Below are 16,320 nucleotides of genomic sequence, written 5' to 3'. Positions count from 1 at the left end.
GTTTAAGGAGGCGCTGAAAAACTTGGTTGCTGCAAAGTTAAAAAGATACTATAAAGATATAAATTAAAGCATAAATAGAAAATAGTCGCTTGGAACAATGTTTTTTTCTGCAAAAAAAATTATACTATCCATATTAAAGTCCTTAAAAAAGCATTTACTCCCTCTACCTTATTAAAAATTCCTGAAATAATAATAATATGTATGTTAATTTCAGAAGTTTTCCTGATGAACACTAGATGTTCCCTACTTAACTGTAAAGTGATTTTTTACTGTATGTGCATAGGCTGCTTCAATTGTCTACATTACATTTGTATAAGTTGCAATTTGGACCAAAACTGGCTTCCAAACTAGTTGTGATGTCACAAATCATGCTCATAGGCCCGCCCCTTAAAACCAGATTTTCAGTGAGCCCATGAAACTTTCCACTTCCAGCAGATGAATGTGAAAACATCCTTGTAATGTCAAAGTCTGCACATACATCATTCAGCACAATGAAGCTCAAACATTCAACTGTAGCGACGAGAAGAAAAGCATATTTTTTGAGTGGAGGGGGGACTTTAAAGGATCAGTTCACCCAAATGACAGAAAAAGCACTTTTTCTTTTTGTAGCGGTGTCTATCCATGCAGATAGTTTAGTTTTTATGTTCTGAGGTTTATGAGATTTCTGTCTCTAACTCAGTACAATGAAGATGAATTTTATTTGTGGCGCTCGCAGAGTCTATAATTTACAGACTTGGCTGTGAGCAGTTTTCAGGAGAAATACTTTCTACCAAATAAAATAGTCCCTATGAAAGCTGTTAGCAACAAGGACACATTTTTCACAAATGGGCACTGCTGTGGAGGTTTTCAGCTGTAACTTTTACTTAGTTTGAGCTACGCCAACAAAATTCATTCACGGCTGATTTTATTGATATGTTGGCAGAAATCTTGGAGGCCGATATCTGAAAACCCTGCTCCTTTACAGTCTGAGAGAGCATCTTCCCAGGTTAAACTGGCCAATCAGGCTGAGGAATCTAGGATATAGACACACAAAATGTTCACAAAAAAATAGACCGATGGGCTCTGCAGTTTAGTGTGATTCAGTGCAACAAATCTGCCAGACATTATATATTATATAAGGAAGACTATTAGCGCCTCTCTAGCAGTGCCTCCCAAAACTGAAGACTATTATCTTTATTAAGATAGAATTCATGGCTGAGCTGTTGTGTTGAATTAGCATTATATTGTACAGGTTTGCTTCAGAGTGGCCACAGAATTGCTCATAATAACAATGCCCCAGCATAAAGACGCTCATAAGGAACACATTGTTCTCACATTCTGAGATCTAACTTAATTACATGTCATTTCACCACACACAGTTATCCTGCGATAAAAAATACAAACTCTGAAAAGAACAGTTTGTATTTTTGATTACAGTGTGTCATTTCTTTAAACCATTTTAAACAAAGCTGCTAATTTTAATGACAACTCTACATGTAATAATTTGTCTTTAACACTGCAAGGCCGCGTGTAAACTAATAATTGTGTGTGTGTGAACAGGAAAACTACTTTAAAAAGTGCTTTCAAAAAGTGGTTCCGCTACATAATTACATTATGGGAGATTATCACAATCTGAGTCTAAAATCTCAGCTTGTTACACAGAGGTACAGTTGAAGTGTAGGTGTGTTTGATTTATGGACTAGTGCTGGCCAGTTTTCACTCAGACAGCCAAGGATGTGTTTTAAGGAGAGTAAAGGGAGCAACTGTTGACACAGAATCAAAAAAAAGTGCTGTATTTCTAGGTTAATCATAGTATCCGATCACACTTACCTTGGTTGCAAACCACTGGCAGTTTTAATCAAATAGAAGGTGATTTTCATAAAAATGAAAACTTGAAGCCAGTGAGCTGTAGCACTGTGCCATGTTGTAAGACAATAAAACATCATGCAGATCCTGTGAGTATGGAGTTTGTAATAAGCTACTTAAATACACGACCCAAAGTAAGCTACGAGCTACTGAAAAAGCTACTGTGATTTGAATGTAGTTAAACTATCATCCAACTACTACAAATTCTTGGCAAATTAGGAGCTGAGTTATATGTAATTATCTAGACCTCAACACTGAAGACTAAAATATGTGGTTAATTTGGGAAATCAAAACTATCTGCATGGCTAATTCCCATAAAGAGTAAGTCAGAAAATGCATTTTTATAATTTTGGTGAACCAGCCCTTTAAAACATTTGGTGGTAAAGCTGCCTCAAGTTTTTCTTGCAGGTTGTTGCATGGTTATAAACGTATTCCTTGTCATGACTGCAATGACTGCAGGTGTGAGGATGCCGTTAATTAACTGAATATCTTCCTTTTCCTCTATTTAGGTCAACTTGGTGTCAGAGCACATCTGGTGTGAGGACTTCCTGGTGCGGAGCTTCTACCTGAAGAACCTGCAGACCAACGAGACACGCACCGTCACGCAGTTCCACTTCCTGTCCTGGATGGACCGCGGGATCCCCAACTCGGCCAGGACCCTGTTAGACTTCCGCAGGTAGAGTGACAGCTCCTGCAGGCTGGCCTCAGACACTGGAGCTCAGGCAGATTTCCACCTTTAACAACTGGCCTTTATCCCGAGCTTGTTCTTAATCATCCTCCCTGATTTTCTGTATGCTGTCAGCGCCTTTCTGGTCCGTCTCCCTCTTGCCCCCTCTGCCTTTTGGTGTCCTGGTGAATGGTTGTTCTAATAAGGATTGTGTTTCTGTACTATCCCTTTCATCCTGGGCCTATTTCCCTCACCTCCCTCCAGCACATGTGATGCAGCAAATTAACAGCCCCGCACTGCCTGGCTTGGCTTGGGAAGAAAAGAAAAGAAAAGAAAAAAAAAAAAAGAAAGAAAAAACACCACCTAATTCAAACACCCAATTAAATGAGAGCTGTCTCACTAAAAACACGGGAGAGGGGGAAAGCTAGTGACTGAATAACCTCACTCTGTTCTCCATATAATGTGTTCTGGCAGAAGAGCAGCAATAGCTCCTCTGGGAGAACCCAGAGGGATAGGAAAAGCCCTCCAAATGAGAATAGATGCATCTGATTTGTGGATGGAAGTCTGTCCCTCCGGTTTGTAATGCAGATGAGAGAGAGAAAAAAGAGGATGTGCAGTGTTATCATGTCATCCTATACTGACAGAGATGCTGCTGCTTTCTTTTTTTTTTTTTTTTCAAATTAAACCAGCTGTAGCTTGCAGTCAGTTGTATTTATTTATAATATTGATGTGCAGGTTTGAGCTGTGTTTTAATTACAGACATCAGTTTTCCTTTGCTTGTTGAGGCGACTAGTTTGCCTTGATGTGACCCCTTTAATGCTGAATCTAAAGCTCTCTGATTGTGTGAGTCAGAGGTCTCAGATCCACACCATGCACCGCACAGTCACTCACGGTTTTCATGGTTTCGGCCAACTCGGTATCTTGCGGTTGCCAGTGTCATTTTTGTGATGTTGCAGCTAGTAATATGAGCCCAGTTGCATAGTCACAAAAGTGATCATTGGAAACTGTGTCTCCTCCTCAGCCAGGCCTGTGCACAAACTGTCTTTCTCTCACTCCTGACTCTCTGTCTCCCCTCTCCTCCTCTCACTGCTCCTTCCTCTGGCTTGCATGGGAACTCCAAACATCTCTGTATGCTCTTTAACCAAGAAAATATTCAGATTTCAATGATATTTTAGACTAAAATTTCTTAAATTCTAAACAATATATATTTAATTTAGAACCCAACCAATACTGGATTTTTGAGGTGGATGCTGATACTGATATTAAGGAGTAAAAACACTCAGGTATCAATATGTTAAATATTCTTTATGCAGAATAATTGAATATATACATATATATATATAATGCATTTTTTGCAATGATCCCTCAAATGTGGTTATTTGACACTTGTGAAAAAGATATATGATGGAGGCAGGATTTTATACAGTTTAACAAAAATGACATCAGGCACTGAAACTTAGACTAAGAGAAATACACAAAAATACAAATACACAAAAAATCTAAAAGACAAAACATTCCTCCTGCAAAATAAGTGGTTTACTCAAAGCGCAAGTAGTTTTATCACATTTTACTATTTAGTTATGTTCGGTGCATGTATGTAAATGATAAAGCCAAGCCTCCAGTCACTATAGACCCACATTATGGCAAAGAGAAGCCTCGAGGCTCATGCTGACATCAAATGGAGCACACCTGTGCTTTAGAATCAAGTACACAAGGGAAATGCAGTTCACAGTTGTAGTTCATAACATCCAACTCATAAATACAACATACAAAATACAAAAAGTGAGCTTAAAACAATGGAAAAAGCAATAATAAATTGTCAAGCAAGAAAATACGTCACTATGTATATATATATATATATATATATACATATATATAAACATATATACACACACACACACAGATGTGTATATTTCACCATTCAGACAGAATGCAATTCAAAGTGCTTTACAGAGACATGGAAATTCAATAAAAATAAAACTTCAAGACAATATTAAAATGGCATCTAAAAGACAATTTAAACAAACTGATAGTAATATTGACACAACCATTTATACCGTAGTATACTCCTGCATGCTATATTTATTGTTTTATGTACAGATTTCTAATAATAATTGATTGTAAGTACTACAGATTTTGAAAAGTAACCAAGAACACTAGACAGATCAGATAAAACTAGAGACATGATGAGATATCCAGACATTTATTTTTCGTGCTGTCGTTGAAAGGTGAGAAACGAGGGACATGGGAAGAAGCGGAAGCTCTCAGTGTAGTCAGTTTCCATGGCAACAGAGGGGTGTGAAAAGGCTTGTTGGCCTTCACCGTGCCTGTGGTGTGTAACATTCATAATTGGCCGGGGTTAATGCGTCGGCGGTCGGCAATCACAACATCACACCACCGCCACATCCATCAGCCACACATGTCACAATAAATGTAGTTTGAAATGATGATGCTCAATTTATTTAGGTGGTGCGACATGGAATTTCTTCCTCCAAGCGATTGATTGACAGGAGGCTTCTGTTTGCTCCTCTGATTATCCTCCTGACCACAAGCGCACAAGTCTTTAATTATCACTGTTGTTATTCAGTAAAAATCATTTGTTTCCAGAGTGTCATTTAGCAGCCTGTGCATTAAAGGGGACCCTTCACCCCAAAATCTAAAATACATATTTTTCCACTTATGTGTAGCGCTGTTTATCCATCTAGATTGTTTTGGTGTGTGTTGTGGAGTTTTGGAGTAATCAGCTGTAGAAATGTCTGTCTTTTCACAAATATTATGGAACTTAGTGGCACTTAGCTTGTGGTGCTAAAAGTGGCAAAAAAATACACTTAAAATAGTCATCATTAGTGTCTCTTTCCAGAAATCACAACTCAGTTACTCGGTTTCATGTAGGAACTACTTTCTTTCTGCAGTAGAATCTGCTGGAACTACTTTATTTTCACAAGAGAGAAAGTAGTTCTACTAGAAAGAACGTAGGTCTAATAGAAAGAATCTAGTTATAAGCAGGTCTGAGCAGTTTTGTGTAGGAACTACTTTCTTTCTGGTGTAGAATCATCTGGAACTTCAGCAGTAGAATCTACCAGAACTACTTTTTTTGACTAGAAAGAAAGTAGTTCCTGCACTGCTCACAGCAAGGTCACAACCGGGCCATGACTTCTGTCAAGAGACTGTGGTGTTGAATTTTTTAAACATATTTTTTTGGGTCTGTGAGCACCAAAAGCTGAGTGCCATTTATTTTAAGTATAGTCCCGTTATTTTCAAGAGATGGCAGACAACTCTATGAACAATATCTCCCAAAATCGGCATCTTACACCAAAACCGACTAGGTGGTTGAATAGCACTACAGGTAAAAGGAAAAGTATGTACTTTTGATTTTGTGGCGAACCGTCCCTTTATGACAACTTGCCTTCAAGCTTGCAATAATATCCAATTTTCTCTTCTTTTTTTATTGCAGAAAGGTTAACAAGTGCTACCGGGGTCGATCTTGCCCGATAATCGTTCACTGCAGGCAAGTATAACTATTTGAACCTTGTGACAGTGGCTGACCCTGCTGATTTGGGTATAGCGATTGTTTGTCGTGGCCTGTGTGTCGGAGGGGAGAGGCTGTTTACTTTAAACCCGCTCAGTCCATTTACTCTATCTGGGTCCACTGGAGCTGCTGCTGTTTATTCCAAATGGAAATGGTGTGGCAGAAAGACACTCAGCCAAAGACACTTCCATTTCCCATTTGGTCGAGTTAGTTAACTGGCCTTGATTGGTTTGTATTAAACACCAGGTATCTGTCCGACCACTTTTTAATAGTCACATCCTGTTAAGTCATGCGTGGGGCCAGGCAGCCCGCGCTCCCTCTGAGGGAGCTGTACGGACTGAGTGTCTAGCAGTGGATTAATGAAGCAGTGGTGCTCAGGCCTGCTCTCCTGTTTTATTGGCCTTGCCTTTATTAGAGAGATGTGCACGCCTTGTTTGCAATTAACATGCAGAGCCGTTGAATGGCCGGCGGGCACAAAGGGAGGCTTTTCATAAGACTATCTCTGGAGTAATGGAAAAGCAAGGCTCTCCAAAAGCTGTTCTCGAACCGCCCCTGGCCTCTCAACCTCTCCTCTGCTCCTGAGGTGCATTCATTTAAAAGCCTTTGTCCCCAGTGTGCCTCAGAAACCATTCCCCTCTCCCCAATAGCCGAGCAAGTCTCAAGACCACACATGCACTCGTGTGCAAAGGTTTAACACAGTCACACACATTTAGTGGAACATCAAATATTCAGGTGTTTTCAGAAGAATATTATTATTGATTTCAGTTATTTAAGTATTCTATTTTATCTGTTGATATCAGGTTTTAATCAAATATTCAGATCTGTTCAGATGTTTTAATGAGAATATTAAGAATTATTATTGATTTTTGCTATTTTAGTATTCTATTTTAACTGTTAATATCAGATTTCAAACAAATATGCAAATCTGTTCAGTTTTTTTTAATGAGGATATTTAGAATTATCAATTATTTTTTGCTAAGTATTCTATTTATCTGTCGATATCAGGTTTTAATCAAATATTCAGATCTGTTCAGGTATTTTCATGAAAATATTAAGAATTATCAATGACTTTTTGCTATTTAAGTCATCTATTTATCTGTTACTACCTGTTTTTTCGCAAATATTCTGATCCATTCAGGTATTTTCATGAGCATATTAAGGACGAGCCCTGTTTTTTGCTATTTAAGTCTTGTATTTTATCAGTTAATATCAGGTTTGAAGCAGACGGAGCAGTGTGTATCTGTGTGCACAGACTAATTTGTGTTTAAATATACTCCACAGTGTCTCAGCAGATGCAGATGTAAATGAGCAATTTGTTTCCTTATAAGAGAAACACTCTGAGATTAAAGCATCACTCTGCCACCTTAATGATCTCAATCTCTCCCCCTCTTCTCTGTCTGACTCTCTGCAGTGACGGAGCTGGCAGGAGTGGGACTTACATTCTGATTGACATGGTCCTCAATAGGATGGCTAAAGGTAACGATCAATGGCTTCCCTTTCACTCTTTCTGCCTGCGTTCAAATGTTGCCCTGGCAACGCTAAAGCCTCTCATTTTCCACAGAGGGTCTTGGGGATGCATTAGAGGGTGACTTTTCTGAGGCCTGGAGAGGCGAGCGAAGACAGATGCAGACACGCAGGGAGCTGGAAGGAGTGGAGAGGGTGGAACAAAGAGAAAACAGAGAGAGGGACAATGAAAAAGAAACCTGCATCCACATTAGTAATTATCTATTTAAGCCACCGTCACGCCATATTGACCTGCAGCACAACTGCAACATGAATTTAGATAGCACATGCATGGAAATGAAATGTTTAAAGAGAAAATGCATTGAAAATCAGAATTTGAAAATGTTGCTCTGATGAGTTGAATCAATATTGAATATTTTATGAGAACAATGGGTTTATTTTATTTTTTAAATTATTCTCAGGAAGGTTTGCACCCTACTTTTATCCTTTATATCGTCTCCTGTTTTTGTTTTTTTTTCTTATTTGGCACAAATATAATCTCCAGGATGTTAAAAATCTGATTGTACAGTTGCATTTGTCAAACTGGCTCCTAAACAGGAATGGTTTGATGGTAAATTTGTTCTAAATTGTAGGTGAAAAGGAAAACTCTTAAAGCTGGAGTTAAAGCTAAAGAAATTTGTATGAATAAACTGGTATTTTTGTAATCTGCATTACAAATTAATCAGCATAAAAGTTAAGTTTTCCAAGCCATGCTGTACGATCCTTATGGCCAAACCAGTTGAATGGTGAAACGAGACGGACATAAACTCGAGTCATGTTTTTCGTTTTAAACAAGACTTCCTCTTGAGTTTCAGTGAGAATGGTTGCAGATTGGTGGACCCCAGTTGGCATCTGCCAGCCTAAAAGCTAGTCTGTGGAAACATTTTGGCTTCTTTGAGGTTGTTGCTCACTGGAAGTTCACTATGTCAGTGATACTCAACTTCAGAGCCGGGAGCGAAATCTGGCGTGCTGGTTGGCCTGTTGGCCATTTTCTAGTTCACAGTGGAAATAAATGGATTCACACTGGGAATTTTTTGTTTGTTTATACCACTTAATAAATGTTCAATAATGTCCCTTGGCTTCATATCATCTTATACACACGAAAAGAGCTTAAATATGCTATTGATTCTGTCTCTGGTAGGATCAGTTTATACTTATAGTTCCTGTTTCATTGTATTATTCCAACATTTGAGGAATTACATGATGCATGAGGTTCCAGTTATGTTTAATGTTGTATAAATGTCTTTTAAAGGTAACAAAATAGGCCAAGTGTCAATCTTTGTACCAATTTAATTTAGTGAATAAGCTCTGTTAAAGGCACTACAAGGATCTTTCATTTTGTATTGATTTTAGAGCCCCCTGTGGACAAAAGCAGTAGTGTTTCCACAGTCATAACCATAAAATATAACATCACAAATAAAATTATCTATATAAAAAAAAATCTCCTCCTGCCTCTCATTAACTGACTATTGTAACCTGTGAAAATGTGCCCACAAGCTCATTTCACGTGATTTCAAGGAGAATCCGATCCCAGTGGCAGCCGTTAAGAATAACTGCATAGAAACAGCCAATAATCTCACTTGATGGTCTCGTTTCCTTATGTAGGAATTGAGACAGTTTCATAACAAGTTAAAAACTCCTTGTAGTAGCGTTAAATTAAGAATGAATCATTTCAACGGGTTCAATGAGTTATGGGCTTTTTAATGTTTATTCATTTTATCTGATAATCGAATCAGAATCAAATCTTGAGGTGCCAAGAGATTCCCACCCCCTGAATACAAACACACATCTATTGTTGCACAAGAGCTGGGTTCTTCCAAAAGCTGCCTTACATCACCTTTAAACCCTCCATGGCTCAGCTTACCCTCTGCCCTTTGCCCTTTGACCTCTGCCCTTTCCCCTCACTCCCTGCATGCCCTCCTCCTGCAGTCCCAGCCTATCAGAGCAGGTTAGGAGGGCAGCCGCCTGCGGTAGGGCTGGGTATCGTTCAAAAATGTTTGATGCTGGTGCCGGAACCCTTGGCTTCGATTCGGTTTCCTGAACAGTACTTTTCTCAATACCAAATCCATTTTAACGTAGAAGAAAATTATATAACACATTACAGTCCAATAACTCACATAAAGGGAGAAGCTTTTCAGATACCTGGTGGTAAAGAAAAAGAATAATCCCTGTCTCTGAGCATAACATAATGTTTTTCCTGCATGCTTTTATGAATTGTAACATTAGAAAGTATGTAATCTGCATTATTAGATCTTACTGCATGCTTAAAGGCACACTGACAACATTTACTCCTTTACATATCGAAATTTGGCAATGACAAGGCATTTTTCAGTACACAGCAGTATAGAAGAATTTTGGTTGGTGCAAAAGTATTGGTACCCAGCCCTAGCCTCTGCTGCAGACCTTCCTTTCACTGTATGTACAACAGAAATAAGACTGACCCGTGTTGATGGAGTTCATGTGGTTCAGTGACGCTCAGCAGCGTTGTCCGCGGTGATGAAAGGTGCCACCCGGTCTCTTTTTAACCTTTTGTTTCCTGCCTCCAGAATCGAACGTATAAAATGAGCATAATCTTGCTCTCCAAAGCTTTTTTTTTCCCCTTTGGTCAAAGAGCCTCTCTTCAGCTTTACTTTGGAATCCAGCCCTTCTGAGACATGAAAGTCTTGTCGGAGCACTGGAGTACTTTGAGTACGAAGTCCAGCTGCATTAAATCCCTTTTTTCCACCCTCTCTCTCGCACACACACTCACATACATTTTGCTCCATCTCTTCTTTTTTTTTTTCTTCCTTTCTCTGCCTGACTTTCAAAAAACATCTTGAGAGTCCAGGGGCTCCCTCCTCTGTCTCTGTCTGTTTTCTCAAACGAGCCCCGATGTGCTGCTTGAAATCCATAAATCTGAAAGCAGAATAAGATTTCCAGATTAACATCACGCACTTTGGAAGCCAAAAACAGACTTAACTCACCAGCAGCTGATCAGTGTTGAAGGCGAGCAACTGTTGCACAGGTTAATCATCAGTATGGCTGCTGCACAGGCTATAAATCATTTTAATTAGAGTTTGTTGGTTCTCAGATACACACATACACACACACGCTCAGATATTGTTGTATCAAAAAGCTCTTAGTGGACTTTATAGCTGGACATAATCTAAACCAATTTTTTGAACAAGATTCTCACAGAGGAGCCGGCGCTTAGCGTTTTTTGAATGCATTATTGCACATTTCCCAGACCCCCAAAAATATCCTCTTGCATATTTTATCGAGAAACAGTCTGTGGCTCTCGTCCAAGTCTTTCGAGGGATGAATGTAATAATTTTCAATCGCCGCGCTGTTCCAAAGGGAGCCCAGTATAAAGAGAGATTGACAGATGTGAGCTGGATTACTCCGCTGCTTTGAACTCAGTCCAATTTTCGGTCTGTTGCAGGTGCTAAAGAGATTGATATTGCCGCTACCCTGGAGCACTTGAGAGACCAGAGAGCTGGCATGGTCCAGACAAAGGTAAGGTCCCCGGCTTTGAGTTAGAGAGGTGGGAGAGATGGGAGGGAGGGAGGGAGGGAGGGAGGAGGAGGGGTTGCAGTCATTCAAACAGACGATTGTCTACTTCATGTGCACAGGATCAGGGGAAATGATGTGGTAATTGATAACTGCTTCAGGATTAGAAAAACATTGTCTTGGAAGATAATAACTCACTGTTCCACATTTATCACAAGACACAGAGAGGCTGACCGAGAGCTTCTTTTAAACAAATATTTGAGAAACTGCTGCATTTTTAGAGTTTGTCTTTATTTCTATCACCATCAAACAAATAATATGAACATAGTTTTAATTCTATACTGTTAAATGTACCGTTTTTATGCAGCACAATGGAAAATGTAATCCTCACATTTGAGGAGCTGGAACAAACTAATGGACTGAAACAGTTGATTGAATATCACATATGTTGTTTATCTTTTATTCCCTGTTCATCTTTATGCATTTCAACTGTCCAGTACTGTAGATTTTATACAATTCTTTAGTGTCAGCAGTCGATATCACAGCAGTCCTAAACCAAAAGATATTCAGGTTAAAACGATATATAACAGAAGAGCTGCACATTAGGGCTGTAACTAACCAATGGTTTCATTTTCACTTCATCGTTTGGTCAATAAAATGTCTTAAAATTGCGAAAAATGCTCATCACAGTTTCCCAGAGCCCAAAGTGACGTCTGCAAATTGCTCCTTTTGTTCAACCAGCAGTCCAAAACTCAAAGACTCTTCATTTCCTATCAAAAATGACAAAGAAAAGCAGCAAATCCTCACATTTAAGTGGCTGGCCAGCATATATAATACAGCCCAGTGTCAAGTCCTCAAATGCCCTGTTTTATCTGACCAACAGCCCAAAAACAAAAGATGTATTTAGTTTATAATGATGAGAGAAAAACTGCAACAGTTGATTAAATATCACATATGTTGTTTAATATTATTTTCCTGTTCATCTGTATACATTTTACATTGTCCTTAATGTAGATTTAATGCACTTCTTTAGTCCCAGCAATTTAAATCAGAGTAGAGCCTTCACCTCATAATATTGTTGTAAATAGTTGAGGGTGTGTACGCAGCACTTCCTCTCATCCACTAATGCAAATAAGAGGTAGGACGTCTCTTTTGTTTCTCTCTTGTAATTGGAACCAATAATAATAATAATAACAATAATAATAATAAAGCTCATGCAGCAGTGGGTGATAATATTTATGGACGCTGCTTGCTAACAGACTCCAGTGTTCCTCGATGGTTCATTAATGCTGCTTTTACAGCCTTCGCTCTGTTCAGCGCAGAAAAGCTTTTCAAGCACTCTCTCTTTTTCTTTTTCTGACAAGTCTAAGTGAAATTATATTGGAGTATTGTTGATTCCACTTTGTGGCTTCATGCTGAGTCTACACAGAAATTAGATTGTAATGAGGTATGAAATTTAGAGTTAGGTTTCAAGGATTGGACAACCAATTATCTTTTTTTTCCCCCTGATGTTGCCACTTTATTTTTGGATAAAAAAGAGAGAGAACATTTATTTGCCTTCTTTTTCTGGTTACTGTTTTTGACAGACATCAACATGCAGTAATTACAGCATGTGTGACCATTTTTTCATCCATCTCTGATCCGGTGGGCAGAGATTGATCTCCCCCCAGTGGTGTAAATGTGAACAGCATGCACAAAACCTAGTTTAAAAAGTGTCTTTTTTAATACAAAGAACTTTAAGATCAACGTGGGATTAGATACAGGGGCTTATAACTGAAGTGAAAATATAGATGGATGTACTTAAACATGTTCTGGCCCTATCATAACATCAGAACACGTAAAAATAGAAAACCTAATCACTCCGCATAATCTCCACTGCAAAGCGAGCGGCACGGCCACCAGTGACTCCTCCGTATTGATTTAGCCTATCCTCAGGCCAGACTATGGCAGGCTATGTGTTGACACATCTAAAGACTGCTCCCTCCAAACTCCTACGTACTTTTTCTCTGTGAGAGGACCCCGTGGCCCGCAGCCTGGGGAGAGGAGAGGAATATAAAAACACCAGGTCCATGGGGCAAACATCAATCGGCCCTTTTTGTGCTCCTCTGGGAAAACTATGAGTCGGATTCACAAACAAGTACACACACACACACCGAGAGCTGAGAGACAGCTTGACTCAAAAGCTTTATTTTAAGACACACCTGGCTGGATCGATGGTGGTGCCGGGTGCGCGTGAAAGCTCAGGGAGCGGTTCACCTTCACCTCGAGTCTGTGGCCAAGCACATCCAGCGTAGGGTCAAGAGACAGCGAGGAAGAGGAGGAGGAGGAGCTGCCAGTCATTCTGAAATGGCATTCCTGAGCTGTTACACACCGTTAGAAATAAAGATTAAAGGTGTTTATTGTCACACTTTTTATGGGTACAGTGGTGTGAAAAACTTTGGCTGGGATTTGGCTGATAAAAATATATTCAGTCATAGAATAAAATGCACATTTATAAAATGAAATACTGAGTGCAAAGACATAAAAAAGATAAAATAAATATAATATATAGATATATATATAGAAAACAGTGAAGGTTGCATAGTATTGCAGGTTGTGTGTGTTATTTGCTAACTAGAACCATAAAGGTTCCATTTGGAACCCTTTCTTAGACTTATATCTAGAACCCAACATAAAACCATGTGTGACAGGTTTTACCCAGAACCTTAGAGAACCATTCTGTGGTGTAATGGTGGTGTAATTTGCTGGAAAAAGACCTCTTCAGGCCTTTTTCCAGCAAATTAGGTCTGATTCATGCCATTCTAGGTGCTACCTAGTGAAGCAGCCTGCATTTCCACCAGTTTTAAGTGGAACCATTGTCATCAAGGATGTCATCCACAGAAGGTGTTGCACAATACACAACAACCTGTAGAACAGGACACGCCCACTTTGGTTCCCAAAGAAAACCTGCTTTTTTTCCCCCAGTCATCTACCAACTTTTCTGGTTCTGAACCAGTTTGTTTTTGGTGGAAATGCTCAGAACGGATCAAACAGGACTGGTCCTCTGTTGGTGGAAATAGCAGGTTTTCCTTGGGGAACAAAGTGGGCGTGTCATATTCTACAAGTTGTTCTGTAACAATCTCTGTGGATGACATCTTTGATTACAATGGTTCCACTTTACACTGGTGGAAAAGCAAGCTGGCTAAGGATCTTGAACGGAACTGGTTCAAGAACCAAAGCTAATTTGGTGGAAAAGGGCCCTCTGAGGGTTCAATCCAGAATCTTTCCACTTTCGAAGGTTGACAACAAGAACTCATCTAGCGGGTTCTATCAAGCGCCTTTTTATATTCCAAGTTTGTTTGTTTTTTATCCAGAACCTACTCAGGAGATTCTACAGAGAGCCTTTTTATATTCCAGTGGTTTTATCTAGAACACATTCAGGGGCTTCTACTGAGAACCTTTTTTTATATTCCAAGCCTTTTATCTAAAACCCACAAAGGGGGTTCTACCCAGAATCCTTTTATATTATCATACAAAGTACCCTTGATGAAGGGGCTCTTCAGGGATTTCAACAGTCCTTGAATAATTCTTTCTTCCAGAAAAGGGTTCCTCAGAAGTAAATGGTTCTGTGCAGAACATCAGCCCTTCAGGAACAGCCCCTCTGGAACCTTGATTTCTCAAAGTGCACATTTACACACACTAAAACTGTCTTTCCTCCCTTCCTTTTCTCCCTGCATCTTTTCCTCCTCCTCCTCCTCCTCCTCTTCCTCCTCCTCCTCCTCCTCCTCCTCCTCCTCCTCAGGAGCAGTTTGAGTTTGCGCTGACAGCCGTGGCAGAGGAGGTGAACGCCATCCTGAAAGCGCTTCCTCAGTGAAGGCATCGCAGCCCCCACCTTCTTCTTCTCGCTCGCTGAGCACCGGTTTCCTTCTGCCCACTCAAGACTGACATCTCTCTCTGCTGCCCTTCCTCCTTCTCCTCGCTCTGTTTCTCTCTGCTGTCTCTGCCTCCTCTTCACCTCTATATATACTGTATACTTATGAATGTCGTGCCAGATTTCTCACCTGGATCCATATTCGAAAACATTTTGCCTCAGAGTACGACTGTTGATCTGGGGGTGCGTGTCGTTTTAGCAGCGATCCAGGAGAGAGCGCGGAGCAGCGGGGCCTGATCTGATCTGATCTGATCTGATCTTTCGTGGGACCTCAGATCAGCCCTCCTACTGTGAGACTTGTTGTCAATATGAACCCTGGTCCTCTCTAACTGTGATGTTGTTCCTGAACATACCGTTCTAGTGCCACTGACGAGCTGTTTACGTGATGTCAAGTGAAGGTTTTTGTTCCAAAATCAGCTATCTGCCGTCCAAAAAACGGATACAGACACTTTTAATAATAAAACTAACTATAGTAGGGCTGCAACTAACGATTATTTTATTAAAATGCTGATTTTTTTCTTTGATTAGTCCATGAAATGTTAAAAAAATAGTACTTATAATGTCTTCAATCTGCTTATTTTTCTGATTAACAGCCTAAAATTTTTAAATATTTTATTTATTGTCCTACTTGACAAAGAAAAACTGGAATCAGAATGATTGGCATCTCTGCTTGAAAAACGACTAAAATGATTAGGCTTGGAAATGATTAATCTAGAAAATGTTAAAAGGGAGTGAAAAAATAATATGAAGTCAATGAAGTCTTCAAACTGCTTATTTCTCTGATTAACTAGTTGAGAGGCTGGAACCAAATAATATTTGGCATTTTTGCTTGAAAAATTACAGGAAGGTCTATGAAATGATTATGGAATTACATGAAATTTTCAAATAAAATTATACTTGCAGTTTCTCAGAGGCCATGGTAATGTCTTCAGTCTGCTTATTTTTTTCTGACTTAGAGTCTAAAATCTTTGAAAATATTCAATTTACTGTCATATATGACAAAGAAAAAATGCAGAGTTTCAAAGTGGAGATGCTAGAACCAAAGAATATTTGGCATATCTGCTAGAAAAATGACTGTATAGTCTATGAAATGATGAATGAAATCACTATTATATGGTTATTCTATAAAATGTTAAAAAACTATTAAAGATTTATACTTGTTTAATCTTACTATAAATAAAGAATTTATTGTCATATGAGAAAGAAAAATGTAAATTGTGCTATTCGACAGGCTGGAACCAGGGAATATTTGGCATTTCTGCTTGAAAATGACAGAACAGTCTATGAAATATTAAAAATAATATTTATAATTTCTCAGAGGCTACAGTAATATCTTTAGTCTACTTATTTTTGTCTAAAATCTCAAAGTATTCAATT

At 39.1% G+C, this 16,320-nt stretch overlaps 1 protein-coding gene across 1 annotated transcript in view; it reads left to right on the top strand.

Moving 5' to 3' along the window:
* ptprn2 (protein tyrosine phosphatase receptor type N2) overlaps positions 1 to 15,681 on the top strand; it is a 183,741-nt gene extending 168,060 nt beyond the window's left edge. Inside the window, exons 18-22 of the mRNA XM_084746815.1 lie at positions 2,355 to 2,521; positions 5,967 to 6,020; positions 7,453 to 7,517; positions 10,966 to 11,039; positions 14,815 to 15,681. Of these exons, the coding sequence (XP_084602941.1) occupies positions 2,355 to 2,521; positions 5,967 to 6,020; positions 7,453 to 7,517; positions 10,966 to 11,039; positions 14,815 to 14,886 (432 nt within the window). The 3' untranslated portion in view covers positions 14,887 to 15,681. The remainder of the gene's footprint in view (positions 1 to 2,354; positions 2,522 to 5,966; positions 6,021 to 7,452; positions 7,518 to 10,965; positions 11,040 to 14,814) is intronic.
* The last annotated feature ends 639 nt before the right edge of the window (positions 15,682 to 16,320 follow it).

This window comes from Lutjanus erythropterus, chromosome 21 (assembly GCF_056507025.1).
Source record: "Lutjanus erythropterus isolate fLutEry1 chromosome 21, fLutEry1.hap2, whole genome shotgun sequence".
Taxonomy (NCBI): Eukaryota; Metazoa; Chordata; class Actinopteri; order Lutjaniformes; family Lutjanidae; genus Lutjanus; species Lutjanus erythropterus.
Note: the sequence above shows the minus strand (reverse complement) of the source record. Positions and strands in the feature narration are given on the sequence as shown.